The sequence below is a fragment of the Gossypium hirsutum genome, chromosome D11, assembly GCF_007990345.1.
Source record: "Gossypium hirsutum isolate 1008001.06 chromosome D11, Gossypium_hirsutum_v2.1, whole genome shotgun sequence".
NCBI lineage: Eukaryota > Viridiplantae > Streptophyta > Magnoliopsida > Malvales > Malvaceae > Gossypium > Gossypium hirsutum.
The window spans coordinates 69,663,119-69,678,970 of record NC_053447.1 but is presented as its reverse complement, the minus strand read 5'-3'; the positions used below and the strand labels follow the sequence as shown (position 1 = coordinate 69,678,970).

Below are 15,852 nucleotides of genomic sequence, written 5' to 3'. Positions count from 1 at the left end.
ATAAGCCCATATTTAAGTTAAAAAATAGTTACTTACTTTAACTCTATTATTATGTTGTCATTCATGTTACAAAGAATGTTGGATTCCTACATCAATCTTTTGAATCACCCATTTTAAAATAATCATAATAATATTTTAAGGAATACTCAGTAATATAAAATACAAGACTAAATTGTTAATGAGAAGTTCTAGATTTTTTAACATTTAAATTTGAGTTTTATTATGTGTAAGTTATGAATGGGTTTTGTTCGATTCTTTTTTATTCTTCATCTATTGTGCTTTATATTAATTTGATTCTACGTTATAATTGTTTACAAGTATAGATAGTGGTGGAACAGGAAAACTTTTTTTGGGATTGAACTAAATTGTATTTTTTTATGATAGTAAAAATACAATTTGAGTATAGCGGATAAAAAATAGAAAAGAATTGAACAAAACCTACACATTGCATGCCCACACAGTAAAATGGAAGATCCATACATCGCAATTACATATAGTAAGACTCGAGCTTGAATATTTTAAAACTCATGATCTCCACTTTCAGGTTATTTTACCAAAATGACCCAAAAAAATTATAAAAATGGCCCATGTTAAAAAATAATCACCCAAATAACTTGAAATGAACGGTAAAATGGGGTTGGGGGCTTAATGGTTGACACCACCTTGATTTTGGACCCAAAAATTGCCTGATGATTGTGTTAGGCTTAGAAAAATTAATTTTTAGGGTTGGGGGACTTAATGGCAGACACCTGTGTATTTTTTTCATACAACATCACATTGGTATACATTTATACCAGTATTTGAAAAAAAAATTTGGTTGGGGGGATAAGTGGTCGGCACCACTTTATTATATTAAAAAAACAATTTTTTCTTTTATGTTTTTTTAATTTTTTTTTCATTCTCTTCTGCTTCTCCCTTTGTTTTCCTCTATCCTTCATTTCTTTTAACGTAGTTATTCTATATTTTTCATTTGTTAAAACTAGTCCCTATACTTTTATCTTTTTGAACAATTTAATTTTTTCGAGTGAGGCGAGCTTGTGGACTAGTTTTGACAAACGGAAAATATAAAAAAAAACTATGTTAAAAGAAATGAAGAAGGGAGGAAAACAAATGGAGAAGCAAAAGAGAATGGAAAAAAAGAAGAAAGTTAAAACAACATAAAAGAAAAAAAATTAAATCGCTCAAAATGAAAAAATATAGGGATAAATTGTAGGATTTAACTTAAATTTTTTGTTTGAAATGATGATTTAACATGCCACGTCAGCTTCCCGTTGCACCGTTAACGGAAATTAACGGATTAGTGACTAAAATATTACAACACGATAATATAAGTGACTAAAACGTAACATTTCAAACATAAGTAACTAAAATGTAACATGAGACAAACAAAAGTGACTATTTTTAGTAATTTACCCTTCATAATTTAATATCCACAAAGAGCATAATTTATTTACTTATATTTTTTTTTCCAAATATAATTTTAAAATAAACTAAATTATTAATTTCATACAAGATTATGGGGGAAGGTAATGTGTCATTTTTCAAACCATTAATTAAACATTATCACAGTGTGAACATACCAAAACATCAAAATATACCCTTCCGTTTAACATACATATATATATAAACACACACTCAAATCCCATATCGATCATAAATCAACAAACCTTCAGATTTTACACACAAAAAAGAAACTATATAGCACAATCCATCAAGCATGTGTGCTTTGTTTCCAGTATGTGAATGGCCCTTAGATACTCCTATTGGCCATCAACATATCATCAGTGGTCCCTTTTCAGGCTTTGAAAGCTTTGATGATTTCCATCATTTTACATTCCCTGATGATCTGCCTCGAATCCAGCTCGATCGACCGATGTTGTCTGCCGGAGATACCGGTGATGAAAACCCAACTACCGTTGAGAAGAAGCTTAACCACAACGCGAGTGAGCGTGTCCGGAGACGAAAGATGAATGACTTGTACTCGTCACTTCGTTCAATGCTCCCACCATCTGAGCAAACGGTATGAATTGCCATCATATATATATTATATTGTCAAGTTTTTTCGGTTCAGATCAATTTTGATTTCGAGTCAATTTGTGGTTTAAGTTATTTTAAGTTCAAACTATTTTGAGTTCTGGCCATTTTGAGTTCAATTCATTTGGGTTTTTTAGATAATGTATTTAGGGGGTTTGTCCCTTTAGATTTGAATTATTTTTTATTACTTTCAAAAATTTTTAGGGGCTTAGTGAGAATTTCCAAACATTTAAGGGATTTGATTAAAATTTTCAAAAAAATTGAGAGCACTAATTAAAAATTTCAAAAGAAAATTGGGGTCTAATTGAAACTTTCAAAAGTTTTAAGGGGTTTAATGAGAATTTCCAAACATTTCGGGAAATTTTGAGAGGACTAATTAGAATTTCCAAAAATTTTGGAAGATCTAATTAAAAATTTTAAAACTTTTGGAAGGCTTAATTAAAATTTCTAAAAATCTTAGGGTATCTAATTAAAACTTTTTAAAATTTTCAAACGGCTTGATGAAAATTTTCCTAAACTTTTAGGGATTCAAGACCCTCTAGCTTCTATTATGTTCTGCTACTGCACAATCTGCTCATTTCCAGTTTAAAATATTTTAGATTCAAGCCATTTCGAGTTTAGATTATTATAAATTCAAGACTTTCGAGTTAATTTTAATTTCCGATCAATACTGAGTTCGAGTTGAATAAATTTAAATTATTGACTTTTTATAATCAAACCCAATTAAATCATATTCAATTTAATCTAACTAAATTTTCAAATTCGAAAAATGAATGCAGAGAAGGTTGAGCATTCCGGCCACAGTTTCAAGAATGTTGAAATACATACCAGAGTTACAATCACAAGTGGAGATATTGCTACAAAAGAAACAACAAATTCTCTCAACCATTTGCAAGCAAGATGATCATGACCTTAGTAATCAACATCATCAAAACAAAACAAAATTATCGGACGGGTTTAAAGTGTCGCCGTTCACGGTTTCCGGCACTAAGGTTAGCGATACAGAAGCGACGATTCAGATCTCAACGTTCGGGCCGACGTCTCAAGGGATTCCGCCGTTGTCACCTATATTGCGTGGATTAGAAGAAGATGGTCTTTTTTTAACGGATGCTTCTTGCTTTGAATCTTTTGGTGGAAGAGTGTTCTATAACTTGAATTTTCAGGTATGCATTTCAAGTTCGGGTTTATATTTGATACATTGAGTCGAATTTCTAATTTTTTCGTTTGATTAGATAAAAATCTAAAATGAAGAAAATTTTAAAATTTTATATTTACATAAAATCAGGGGTAAAGCAATAAAATATAAGGGGCTAGGATTGTATTATCAAATTTTGGAGTCAAAATACAATTTTATTCTTACATTTAATTATAACTTTATAATTTTTAAAGGGACTAAACATAGAATTTTACAATTTTTGGGGTCAATGCCCCTACTTGCACCTCTGTGCTGCCATAACAACATATGAAAAGCCATTTTTTTTGGTTAAAAAAATAAAATAAAAATTAGCTTTACTGGGTTTTTCAAACTAAATTGGATTGTTTGGTCAAACTAATTGGACTAAGAATAGGTTGAGGTTTTAGTCTAGAGAAGGCATTGAACCGGTTGATTAGGGAATTGAACGGACCAATTGAATTGACGAACTGATAACTTAACTGGTTAGACCACATTCTGACAACTTTTTTTCTTTTCATTTTTGACTAGTTCTCAAATTTAAAGTTCAACTTATATAAATTGTTTTTAGTGAATTACAAGAGGAGAGCAAAGCCCCAACAACAGCGCGAATAGCGCAACTCAAACTCAAATTCCACACTTGGAATGATGAATATCCTAAATATCAAACCAACACACGAAGTTAAATTCAACTTATATAATTGAACTATTATATCAACTAAACCTTTATTCTTTACAATCATGTCATTGATATATAAATCTATATACTAACAATCTTAAAAATAAATACAATTTTCACATCACCAATACACAAATACATACACTAATAATGCTATTTTCCCTCCCCCCCCCCCAAAATATTGGATTATTTTTCTAAAGTAAAAATCTAAAAAAATTGATGTTATTTTCTTTATTGATAATGCAGGTGGAAACAACGTATAATTTGGAAGCAATGCTTTTGGTTTTGAATGAGAAGCTTTTGTCCTTATATAAGAAAAGGAAAGCTTGATTGCAATTTTCTTTTTGTTATTTTATAATTTCAGAATAGCCCCTAGCTAGATAGTTTCTTCTTCTTCTTCTTCTTTTTTAATATATGAACATGTATAAAAATTTCTAGAAGCATAATTTATTATTGAATTAAATTAAGGGTAAACTATCAAAATAGTCACTTTTGTTTCTTAGGTTACATTTTAGTCACTTACGTTATCGTGTTGTAATATTTTAGTTACTGAGCGTTAATTGTTGTTAATGGTGTAACAATAAGCTGATGTGGCATGTTAAATAATCATTTCAAACAAAAATTTTAGGTTGACCATCACTTAAATATTTCGACGGATTGTATATTGAGTTTGACTTACTTATTGTAAATTCGTCAAATTTGTGTTACAAATTTTCGTTCAATTGCAACTAGACAAAATTACTAGTAGTTATGATATAGAGATGGACACAATAGTTTGATTACGCAATTTGGAAACTTCCTATGTTTGTGGGGCCTTACCCCGAGATTAATCCAATATAAACTAATAAGTACAAGTAATAATTTAAGTTCAATTCATTAACCAAGTTGCAACATCACTTCTTACTCGAATCTAGATCACTCTTCCCAAGAAACTTAGTTGTAAACTGATGAACGGTTTAGTTTGCTTAAACACATATGCACTAAAATTCAGTTCCTCGATGAACAAATAAAGTGCTCTTTATTCCTATATGTTAAGCCCAAAACACCTAATCAAAATATAATCAATGTGAATATCTAATTTTACACAAATAACTGCCAAATAAGTCTTCAATCAAAGAGTATTTCGATAGAGATATTCTCAATATTAAACTCCTTCAAAAATAAATATTTTGTTTATGAGAATTTCAAGTATATTGAAATGTTAATTCAATTTTAACATATTTTCAGTAATGGCTTACCAAAAATCTTTAAAGATGAGCAATTAAAACCTCAAACAAACTTGAACCAAATAAAGATTGCTATCGGATGTGATTGATTTGTAAACCCTTTTAATTTAATGCAGGGATGAAGGGTCGAAAAGAAATTATATATTTTTATTATAGTAAAAATATAATTTCACCATTTTAATATATCTTTATAATTTTTAAAGAAATAAATTAAATTTTTATCAATTTTAAATGGTTAAAATATAATTTTATTTTTATTAATTTAAATTTTTATAAATTTTAAAGGAAACTAAATGAAATTTCCCTGCCATTGAAATTGACACCCATTGCCATCATTTTATTCAACTTCCTCGTCCTTGACGGGCTTCAACATTTTTCTCATTTTGCCATCAATTCCGGCAGTGCTGGAAAATAATCCCAAAATCTGCCGACACTCGGCGGAGTGATTTCACTTTTAATTGAACCCTCTAAATTATTTAAAATTTCCATTAATTTTTAAAAAATTTAATTAGATATATTTTTTTGAAAATTCTCAAAACCCCCCAAAAAATTTTAAATATTAATTAGACCTCAAAATCTATAAAAATTTTAATCAAGTCCAAACTATAATGTCAAGTTTCACCACTTCTTATGAAATAAAAAAAACAATGTTAGGAGAGTTTTGCCCTACTTTAAGAGTTCAATAAAAAAAAGACTAAAGGGAAGCCTAAAATCTAAAACTAAGAGAAGACTTGAGGAACACTCAATTCTACATTTAATCATAAGTACCAAATTAGATATTAACCCTTTTTTTCTTTTCCACGTTTTAAGCAAATGATGGAGCTGATGCATTGTTCTCTCTAAGACCTAATTATTCTCTCTTTTAAGAACAAAAAATATTGCATAGATCATGGAGAATATTCTTTTGCAGATTATATTGTTTATTATTACTTTTTCACTTATCATCTCTGCCTAAAAGGATTAATTTAGTCACTTTCTTTATATATATATATATAAAGATGGTCAAAATAACCTGTATGATATTAACAGCTTTAGCATTTATATAGCTAGGCAAGCTTTTCTCAAGACACTACTTTTTAGCTGACAAAAAAATAAATGTCAACCTAACAGAGATTTGGTTGTCTACTGACTGTAATTACATGAAATATCAACAATGGCGGCAATGCCATGAATGTGTTCATAGAAGATAAAAAAAGAACAGAAAACTTGTCCTAGAAAGTCTTGTTAATAGCGATTTTGCATTATTGGTTTATTTGTTTGCATTAGTATTACACATGATAGAATTGTTATATATGAATGCCAATGGTTTAGGATGTTGTCGTTTAAGTTGATTTCAGGTGGACCTATTTATGGATTGGAATACTCGTTTAAGTCTAAAGGTCGGTCCGAAACTTCAGAGGGTTTGAGAAAAAGTATTTCACTCGAAAAATGGGTCTGGACAAAAAAGGGTCAGTTTAAAATATGGGTTAGGCTTGGGCTTGAATATTTAACGCCCAAGCCCGGTCCAACCCAACTCATTTTTAAGTTTATAATATTTTATATTATGTTAAATTCTTTTTATATATTATGTAATTTAGAACACGTTAAAAAAACATATACTAAATATATAATATTACTCTAATTTTAACATTAAAACAATGTTAAGATGACAATATAAAAATTTTTAATAATAAAAATTGTATAAATTATTAAATATTAAAATAAAATAAATATTTTTTAAAAAAATATTAGTGGGCATAAAATGGGCTTGGGTTAATCTTTTGCAAATATGGACTAGTTTCGGCAAAATTTTAGACTCATATATTTCGGGTTAGATTGGGCTTGGGCAAACATAAAGTATTTTAATATCATGTTTAGAACCGATACGACCCATGAACACCTCCAATCTTAGGCAAAGGCTTTGATTCTCTAAAATGAAAAATTTGCAACATGGACACTTTAAAATGATAAAAGTATAAATTAATATATGGTAAAATTATATTTTAATTCTTAAAATTGATAAAAAAATTGATTTTTTTTCCTTTCAAAAACTATAAAATTATAAGTTAATGCAATGGTGAAATTGTATTTTAACTCTCATAGAAATATATAACTTAATTTTGATCATAAAGAAAAGGATAAATCTCAAAACTATACTTGAATTCTGGTCTAATGTGCAATTTTATGTTGAAAAGGATAAAACCATATATTTTTTATTGGTCATCTATTAAAGAGAAGGAAGGGATTCACGGTGAAGCTAGAAATTTTTTTAGGGGGAGGGTCAGAATTAAATTGTATATTTTTACGATAGTAAAAATAGAATTTCACTATTTTAATAGCCTATATCTTTATAATTTTTAAAAGATTAAATCATATTTTTACTATTTCTGGGAGCCAAAATATAATTTTACCATTACAAATTTAAAATTTTATAAATTATAAAATAACCTAAATAAAAAAAATTCATTTTAGGAGACCGGAACCTTGCCTCCACTGAAGGGATTATTGGGATTTTTTTTATGTGAACTAAAATTTGAAAATGAATTACACCAGTAAAGGACTTAGTTGGCTATATATATATATATCCAATTCAATAAACATCGTTTTGATTAAATTTCATGATGTAAGAAATTTTTTTAAAATTATTTTAATTTAAATCTAAATATATTTTAATTACTAGGTTCTAATTATAGTTATTTGGATTTCAGATATATTATTTCTAATTTGAAGGGGAAATTAACCCAACTTAGGTCTAACTTTTAAATTTGGTAAAATCATAATATTATGTAAATACTTGCAAAAATAAAATTAATAGAGATTATATAAATTAATTATTTAATTATTAGAATTTCAATACACCTCTATAAAATGCATTTTTGAGTTATATAAAAGTAACATATGAATTAAGGGGTCCATATCTAGCAATTGGGTGTGTTTGAATACAGATGATTCGGTAAGGATCGACGAGGGTTTTGCAGCTGATGGAGGTTATGTGAGAGAATATAATGGTGAGTGGGTCATTGGGTTCTCCAGATATTTGGAGAATTGTACAATGTTAGAGGCAAAGCTTTGGGGGATATTGAATGGATTGAACCTTATTTTGGATAGACGCTTCGAGAATATTCTAATTCAAACAGATTGTATCGAAGACATTAACGCCATCATGGAGGATTCTTCGGGTAATTCAAATTCTGCCTTAGGCAGGAGAATTCATCATACTCTTAAAATGTTTAAGCAATGGAAAATTCAACATATTCCTAGAGAAGAGAACTTAATTGTCAATAGTTTTGCCAAGATTATTCAAACCAGGAGAATAGACTTAAGACTGTTTGAAGATCCTTCGCTGAGGGTCTAGTTTATTTACAATGTATTGTTATTTCTTTCACCAAAAAAAAAAGAGTAACATATGAATAAAAATAGTGCAAACATAATTAAAATTACAAATCAATACATCAATAATCACAAATGGAATCAACATTACAATGTTAAACCGACCGAAAAGTAAAATATATTCATACTTAAATTAGAATAAATTTAAACAGGATTTACAACTGATTTATAATAGCTGAGACTCTAATCTATTTCGAATCCTCATATGGTCATTAAATTAAGACTTCATTAGCAAATATTTTTTTAATTAAAAAATTCAAATAAAAAATGGATAATTATTATTTATATTATGTATTCAAAATTCAAATAAACAATTTAATTAATTAATATTTTTATAAAGTAAATACAATATAAAACATTCAAGTAGCCATAGTTGTACCAAAATTTATAATTTTCTTTAAAAATATGATTTTAGGTTAAGGTTAATTGAATTGAGACATTAGCAAACTAGGGATTTGATAGTGACCCCATAGCCCTAGCTAGCATACCCTTTTGTTCTTAAATCCCATAAATACCCTTCAACTCCTCTCAATTTCCTTTTTAATCCCATAGAAAATGTTATCAAGCAGACGATACGTCAATGGTGAATATATATTAATTTGTTTGGCTTCTGAGAAAAAAAGGGTTTTTTTGCATTATTATTCATTGATGATCATCAAATTCTTCACCGTAACTTCAGTCATCGTCTTGGTTCTTTTAACGATATCCTTACTGGTGTTGCCGCTGTTGCTGCCGCCGTTGCCGCCGCCGCCGTGGATGATGCTGCTGGTTCCGGTGTTGATCATGGCGCTGCTGTTTTCATTGGCGTTTTCGCCGTCGTTGGAACCCAACATTGATTTCACTTTCGTTTGATGTATGTATACAGCATTTCTTTTCTTTCTATATCGAACGCCATTGATGACTAAGAAGCTCTATAAACTCCATTATTTTGTTTATTTATTTTAACCAATATTCCTACTCCGTTCAACATTCATGAAACTTGAAAAAGAATTTCATGCTCAAGGTTCATGTCATAGTTTTTTTAAGGTTAAACTATATAGCACAATCTATCAAGCATGTGTGCTTTGTTTCCAGCATGTGAATGGCCCTTAGATGCTCCTATTGGCCGCCAACATATCATCAGTGGTGCCTTTGCAAGCTTTGAAAGCTTTGAAGGTTTCCATCATTTTACATTCCCTGATGATCTGCCTCGAATCCAGCTCGATCGACCAATGTTCTCTGCCGGAGATACCGGTGATGAAAACCCAACTACCGTTGACAAGAAGCTTAACCACAACGCGAGTGAGCGTGTCCGGAGACGAAAGATGAATGACTTGTACTCGTCACTTCGTTCAATGCTCCCACCATCTGAGCAAACGGTATGAATTGGCATCATATATATATATATATAAGTTTTTTATCATTTTTGATTTTGAGTCAATTTGTGGTTTAAATTATTTTAAGTTCAAACCATTTTGAGTTCCGACCATTTTGGGTTCAATTCATTTTGGTTTTTTGGATAATGTATTTAGGGGGTTTGTCGCTTTAGATTTGAATTATTTTTTGTTACTTTCAAAAATTTTGAGGGGCGTAGTGAGAATTTCCAAACATTTAAGGGATTTGATTAAAGTTTTCAAAAAAATTGAGAGCACTTATTAAAATTTTCAAAAGAAAATTGGGGTCTAATTGAAACTTTCAAAAGTTTTAAGGGGTTTAATGAGAATTTCCAAACATTTTGGGAAATTTTAAGAAGACTAATTAAAATTTCCAAAAATTTTGGAAGATCTAATTAAAAATTTTAAAACTTTTGGAAGGCTTAACTAAAATTTCTAAAAATCTAAGGGTATCTAATTAAAACTTTTTAAAATTTTCAAACGGCTTAATGAAAAATTTCCTAAATTTTTAGGGATTCAAGACCCTCTAGCTTCTATTATGTTCTGCTACTGCACATTCTGCTCATTTCCAGTTTAAAATATTTTAGGTTCGAGTCCTTTCGAGTTTAGATTATTACAAATTCAAGACTTTCGAGTTAGTTTTAATTTCTGATCAATACTGAGTTCGAGTTAAATAAATTTAAATTATTAATTTTTTATAACCAAACCTAATTAAATCATATTCAATTTAATCCAACTAAATTTTTAAATTCGAATAAAAATGTATGCAGAAAAGGTTGAGCATTCCGGCCACAGTTTCAAGAATGTTGAAATACATACCAGAGTTACAATCACAAGTGGAGATATTGCTACAAAAGAAACAACAAATTCTCTCAACCATTTGCAAGCAAGATGATCATGACCTGCACTAATTTCCCTGCCATTGAAATTGACACCCATTGCCATCATTTTAATCAACTTCCTCGTCCTTGACGGGCTTCAATATTTTTCTCATTTTTTCATCAATTCCGGCGGTGCTGGAAAATAATCCCAAAATCAGCCGACACTCGGCGGAGTGATTTCACTTTTAATTGAACCCTCTAAATTATTGAAAATTTCCATTAATTTTTAAAATTTTTAACTAGATATGTTTTTTGAAAATTCTCAAAACCCCCCAAAAAAGTTTTAAAAATTAATTAGACCTCAAAATCTATAAAAATTTTAATAAACTCCAAACTATAATGTCAAGTTTCAGCACTTCTTATGAAATAAAAAAACAATGTTAGGAGAGTTTTGCCCTACTTTAAGAGTTCAATAATAAAAGACTAAAGGAAAGTCTAAAATCTAAACTAAGAGAAGACTTGAGAAACACTTAATTCTACATTTAATCATAAATACCAAATTATATATTAACCCTTTTTTTCTTTTCCACTAAGAAAATGATGGAGCTGATACATTGTTCTCTCTAAGATCTAATTATTCTCTCTTTTAAGAACCAAAAATATTGCATAAATGGAGAATATTCTTTTGCAGATTATATTGTTTATTATTACTTTTTCACTTATCATCTCTGCCTAAAAGGATTAATTTAGTCACTCTCTTTTTTTTATGAATTTATATATATATATATTTGTTTCAAAAAAAAGAATTTATATATATATATATATAAATGGTCAAAATAACCTGTATGATATTAACCTGGATAATATATATATTATTACAACAGTAAAGGACTTAGTTGGCTATATGTATATCCAATTCAATAAACATCGTTTTGATTTAAATTTCATGATGTAAGAACTTTTTTAAAATTATTTTAATTTAAATCTAAATATATTTTAATTACTAGGTTCTAATTATAGTTATTTGGATTTCGGATATATTATTTCTAATTTGAAGGGGAAATTAACCCAACTTAGGTCTAACTTTTAAATTTGGTAAAATCATAATATTATGTAAATACTTGCAAAAATAAAATTAATAGAGATTATATAAATTAATTATTTAATTATTGGAATTTCAATACACCTCTATAAAATGTATTTTTGAGTTATATAAAAGTAACATATGAATTAAGGGATCTATATCTAGCAATTGGGTGTGTTTGAATACAGATGATTCGGTAAGGGTCGATGAGGGTTTTGTAGCTTATGGAGGTTATGTGAGAGAATATAATGGCGAGTGGATTATTGGGTTCTCCAGATATTTGGAGAATTGTACAATGTTAGAGGCAGAGCTTTGGGAGATATTGAATGGATTGAACCTTATTTTGGATAAATGCTTCGAGAATACTCTAATTCAAACAGATTGTATCGAAGCCATTAACGCCATCATGGAGGATTCTTCGGGTAATTCAAATTTTGCCTTAGTCAAGAGAATTCATCATACTCTTAAAATGTTTAAGCAATGGAAAATTTAGCATATTCCTAGAGAAGAGAACTTAATTGTCGATAGTCTTGCCAAGACTATTTACATTGTATTGTTATTTCTTTCACCAAAAAAAAGTAACATAAGAATAAAAATAGTGCAAACATAATTAAATTTACAAATCAATACATCAATAATCACAATTAGAATCAATATCACAATGTTAAATCGGACCGATAAATAAAATATATTCATACTTAAATTAGAATAAATTTAAACAGGATTTACAAGTGATTTATAATAGCTGAGGCTCAAATCTATTTCGAATCCTCATATGGTCATTAAATTAAGATTTCATTAACAAATATTTTTTTAATTAAAAAATTCAAAAAAATATGGATAATTATTATTTATATTATGCATTCAAAATTCAAATAAACAATTTAATTAATTAATATTTTTGAAAAGTAAATACAATATAAAACATTCAAGTAGCCATTGTAACACCCCTTACCCGTATCCAACACCGGAATAGGGTACGAGGCATTACCAAAACACATACACTTGTAAACGTATTTAACCGAGTTATAAAATTTCATCAAAATTAAAACTTTCAAAATAATTAACATGTTTCTATAACTTTTCACAATATATCCTCAAAATATTATAATCATAATAATTAGGGCCTGCGAGACCCGATACATACTCATGCAATTTAATGCTTCATTTCCATTTCATTCAATTCGCAATTTCTCATGCTCATAATTTAAATCATATCACTAGCAATTTCCATTTAATTCACGTACAATTCAATGACATCAAATTCAAAACTAATACGTATTTACCATTTAACTCAATGTTTATTGATTATACCATTCAATAACACATTTATGAAATTCTCAATTTAGCAATGAAAATATCACCTTAGTTTGAATAACAACATCGTCCTGATATAAATACACTACCACTTATCCATTTACTTTAATTCTTTTGGGCCCATTTGTCACTTACCATCCTTAATCAAATTAGGGAACGGTCACGGAAAATTGAGTACTTCACTTTCACTTTGCCATAGTATAACTATGGTCTTACGTATGATCACTTATCACTTGTCCCTGATCAGATAAGTGTAGCCACCTATCACTTTGTTTCTTGATCAGATAAGTGTAGCCACTTATCACTTTGTTTCTTGATCAGATAAGTGTAGCCACTTATCACTTTGTCTCTTGATCAGATAAGTGTAGCTAAAGCTATCACTTATCACTTTGTCTCTTGATCAGATAAGTATAGCCGAAGCTATCACTTATCACTTTTCACTTGTCACTTGATCAGATAAGTGTAGCCGAAGCTATCACTTATCACTTTGTCACTTGATCAGATAAGTATAGCCGAAGCTATTACTTATCACTTTCCACTTGTCACTTGATCAGATAAGTGTAGCTAAAGCTACCACTTATCACTTTGTCATTTGATCAGAAGTACTCAAATCCGACGTTCCGCTCAATTTGATCATTTATTCATATATCAGGCTTACCAACATGTGTTAATTCATAAACCATTCATGGTATTATTTCATGCCAAATCATATACTGAATATACCATACACACATACTATGAAACTTTATTTTCACACATGAGCTTAAACCATGACCAATAATGCACAAAAATAAGCATCATTCATATTTCATCGTTTATGAGTTATAATCAAACATATGACCATTTATACACGAATCATTCATATATTTCCCAATTTTCCTCCTCCTCCTCTCCATTCCACATCCTTAATGTGTATAACACACTTAAACAACATTAATCATAATTTCAATATTCACTAACATGTATATTCAAAGCTGTTTATCCGAGTCAGAGTCACTAAATTATTTTTATCCGGAGCTACAGAGCTCCAAATTAAGATCCGTTAATTTTCCCTGAAACTAGACTCACATATCTTCATACCATAAAATTTTCATAATTTTTGGTTCAGCCAAATAGTACAGTTTATTCTTTAAATTTTCCCCTGTTTCGCTGTCTGACAGTTCCGACCACTCTTCACTAAAAATTAATTATCTCATTGTACAGAATTCGGATGATGTTTTAGCTTGTTTCTTCTAAAAATAGACTCATTAAGGATTCTAACCATATAAACTATAACTCATAATCATTTTTGTACAATTTTTAATGATTTTCCAAAGTCAGAACAGGGGAACCCGAATTCATTCTGACCTTGTCTCACAAAATCTATTATATCTCATGATTTACAATTCCATTGCTCACATCATTTCTTTTATAAGAAACTAGACTCAATAAGCTTTAGTTTCATATTTTATTCATCCTCTAATTCAATCTCTACAATTTTTGGTGATTTTTCAAAGTTACACTACTGCTGCTGTCCAAAACTGCTTTAGTGCAAAATGTTGATTTCCATTTTGCCCCAAATTTCACAGTTTATACAATTCGGTCCTTTCTCAATTAACCCCTCAATTAATCTAATTTTCTCAATTAGTACTTTACTAGACATTATAAGTTGTTACACAACTATTGAAATTCAGAATTTCCACATATAACTCTATCTTCAAACTCTTTTACTATTAGGTCCCAAACATTCACTTTCTATTCAATTCTTTCAATAAAATCAGCATATGAACAATTTAAAGCTCTAATTTCATGCTAAATCATCATATACTTCCAGCACATATTCATATCAACTTTCAACTTCTTTCATAAAATCAAAAACTAATGGATTTAACAAGTGGGCCTAGTTGTAAAAGTCATAAAAATACAAAAATTTCAAGAAATAGTCAAGAATTGAACTTACTTGTAATAAAAATATGAAGAACCAGCTTGAAGAAGCCCTTCCATGGTGTTTTAGCTGATGAGAATTCAGAAAAATGAAGAGAAATCTAGATAATTTCACTTGGGTCCTAACTTTATTAAGCAAATTTTGCAATTTTCCAATTTTGCCCTTAATTCTCCTTACTTTCTTGCTGATTTCATGCCTCTGCCGTCCAGCCCAAATAGACCTTGGGTCTATTTTCCTTTTAAGCCCTCTTCCTTTTATCATTTAAGCTATTTAATCATTTCCCAAAATTTTGCATTTGTTACAATTTAGTCCTTTTTGTTCAATTAATTATCGGAACTTTAAAATTTCTTAACGAAACTTTAATACTAACTTTTTAACACTCCATAAATATTTATAAAAATATTTATGGCTCAGTTTAAAATCCCCGAGGTCTTGATACCTCATTTCGATTCTAATTATTTAATATTTATTTCTAGTGCACTATTCACTATTTCAAAAATTTTCCTAACTTCATATTTAACTTATACTTACTAAATTAATAATATTTTCTACCAATTTGTCGAATTTAGTGATCTCGAATCACCGTTCCGACACCTCTGAAAATTCAAGCCATTACATTTTTTTTTCGTCGGATTTGTGGTCTCGAAACCACTGTTCCGACTAAGCCTAAAATCGGGCTATTACAGCCATAGTTGTACCAAAATTTATAATTTTCTTTAACCCAATAGGACTTAGAAAACTATGATTTTAGGTTAAGGTTAATTGAATTGAGACATTAACAAAGTAGGGATTTGATAGTGACCCCATAGCCCTAGCATACCCTTTTGTTCTTAAATCCCATAAATACCCTTCAA

The 15,852-nt window shown here is 29.2% G+C and overlaps 2 protein-coding genes across 2 annotated transcripts; both read left to right on the top strand.

Annotated features, from left to right (window-relative positions):
• Positions 1 to 1,660: 1,660 nt before the first annotated feature.
• Positions 1,661 to 4,545, top strand: LOC107925752 (transcription factor ORG2). Its single transcript, XM_016856475.2, has 3 exons — positions 1,661 to 2,020; positions 2,814 to 3,197; positions 4,131 to 4,545. The coding sequence occupies exons 1-3, from the start codon at positions 1,718 to 1,720 to the stop codon at positions 4,212 to 4,214; spliced, it is 771 nt and encodes a 256-aa protein (XP_016711964.2). The 5' UTR covers positions 1,661 to 1,717; the 3' UTR covers positions 4,215 to 4,545.
• Positions 4,546 to 9,056: 4,511 nt separating this feature from the next.
• On the top strand, positions 9,057 to 11,244 carry LOC107925846 (transcription factor ORG2-like). Its single transcript, XM_016856576.2, has 2 exons — positions 9,057 to 9,837; positions 10,623 to 11,244. The coding sequence occupies exons 1-2, from the start codon at positions 9,535 to 9,537 to the stop codon at positions 10,761 to 10,763; spliced, it is 444 nt and encodes a 147-aa protein (XP_016712065.2). The 5' UTR covers positions 9,057 to 9,534; the 3' UTR covers positions 10,764 to 11,244.
• The last annotated feature ends 4,608 nt before the right edge of the window (positions 11,245 to 15,852 follow it).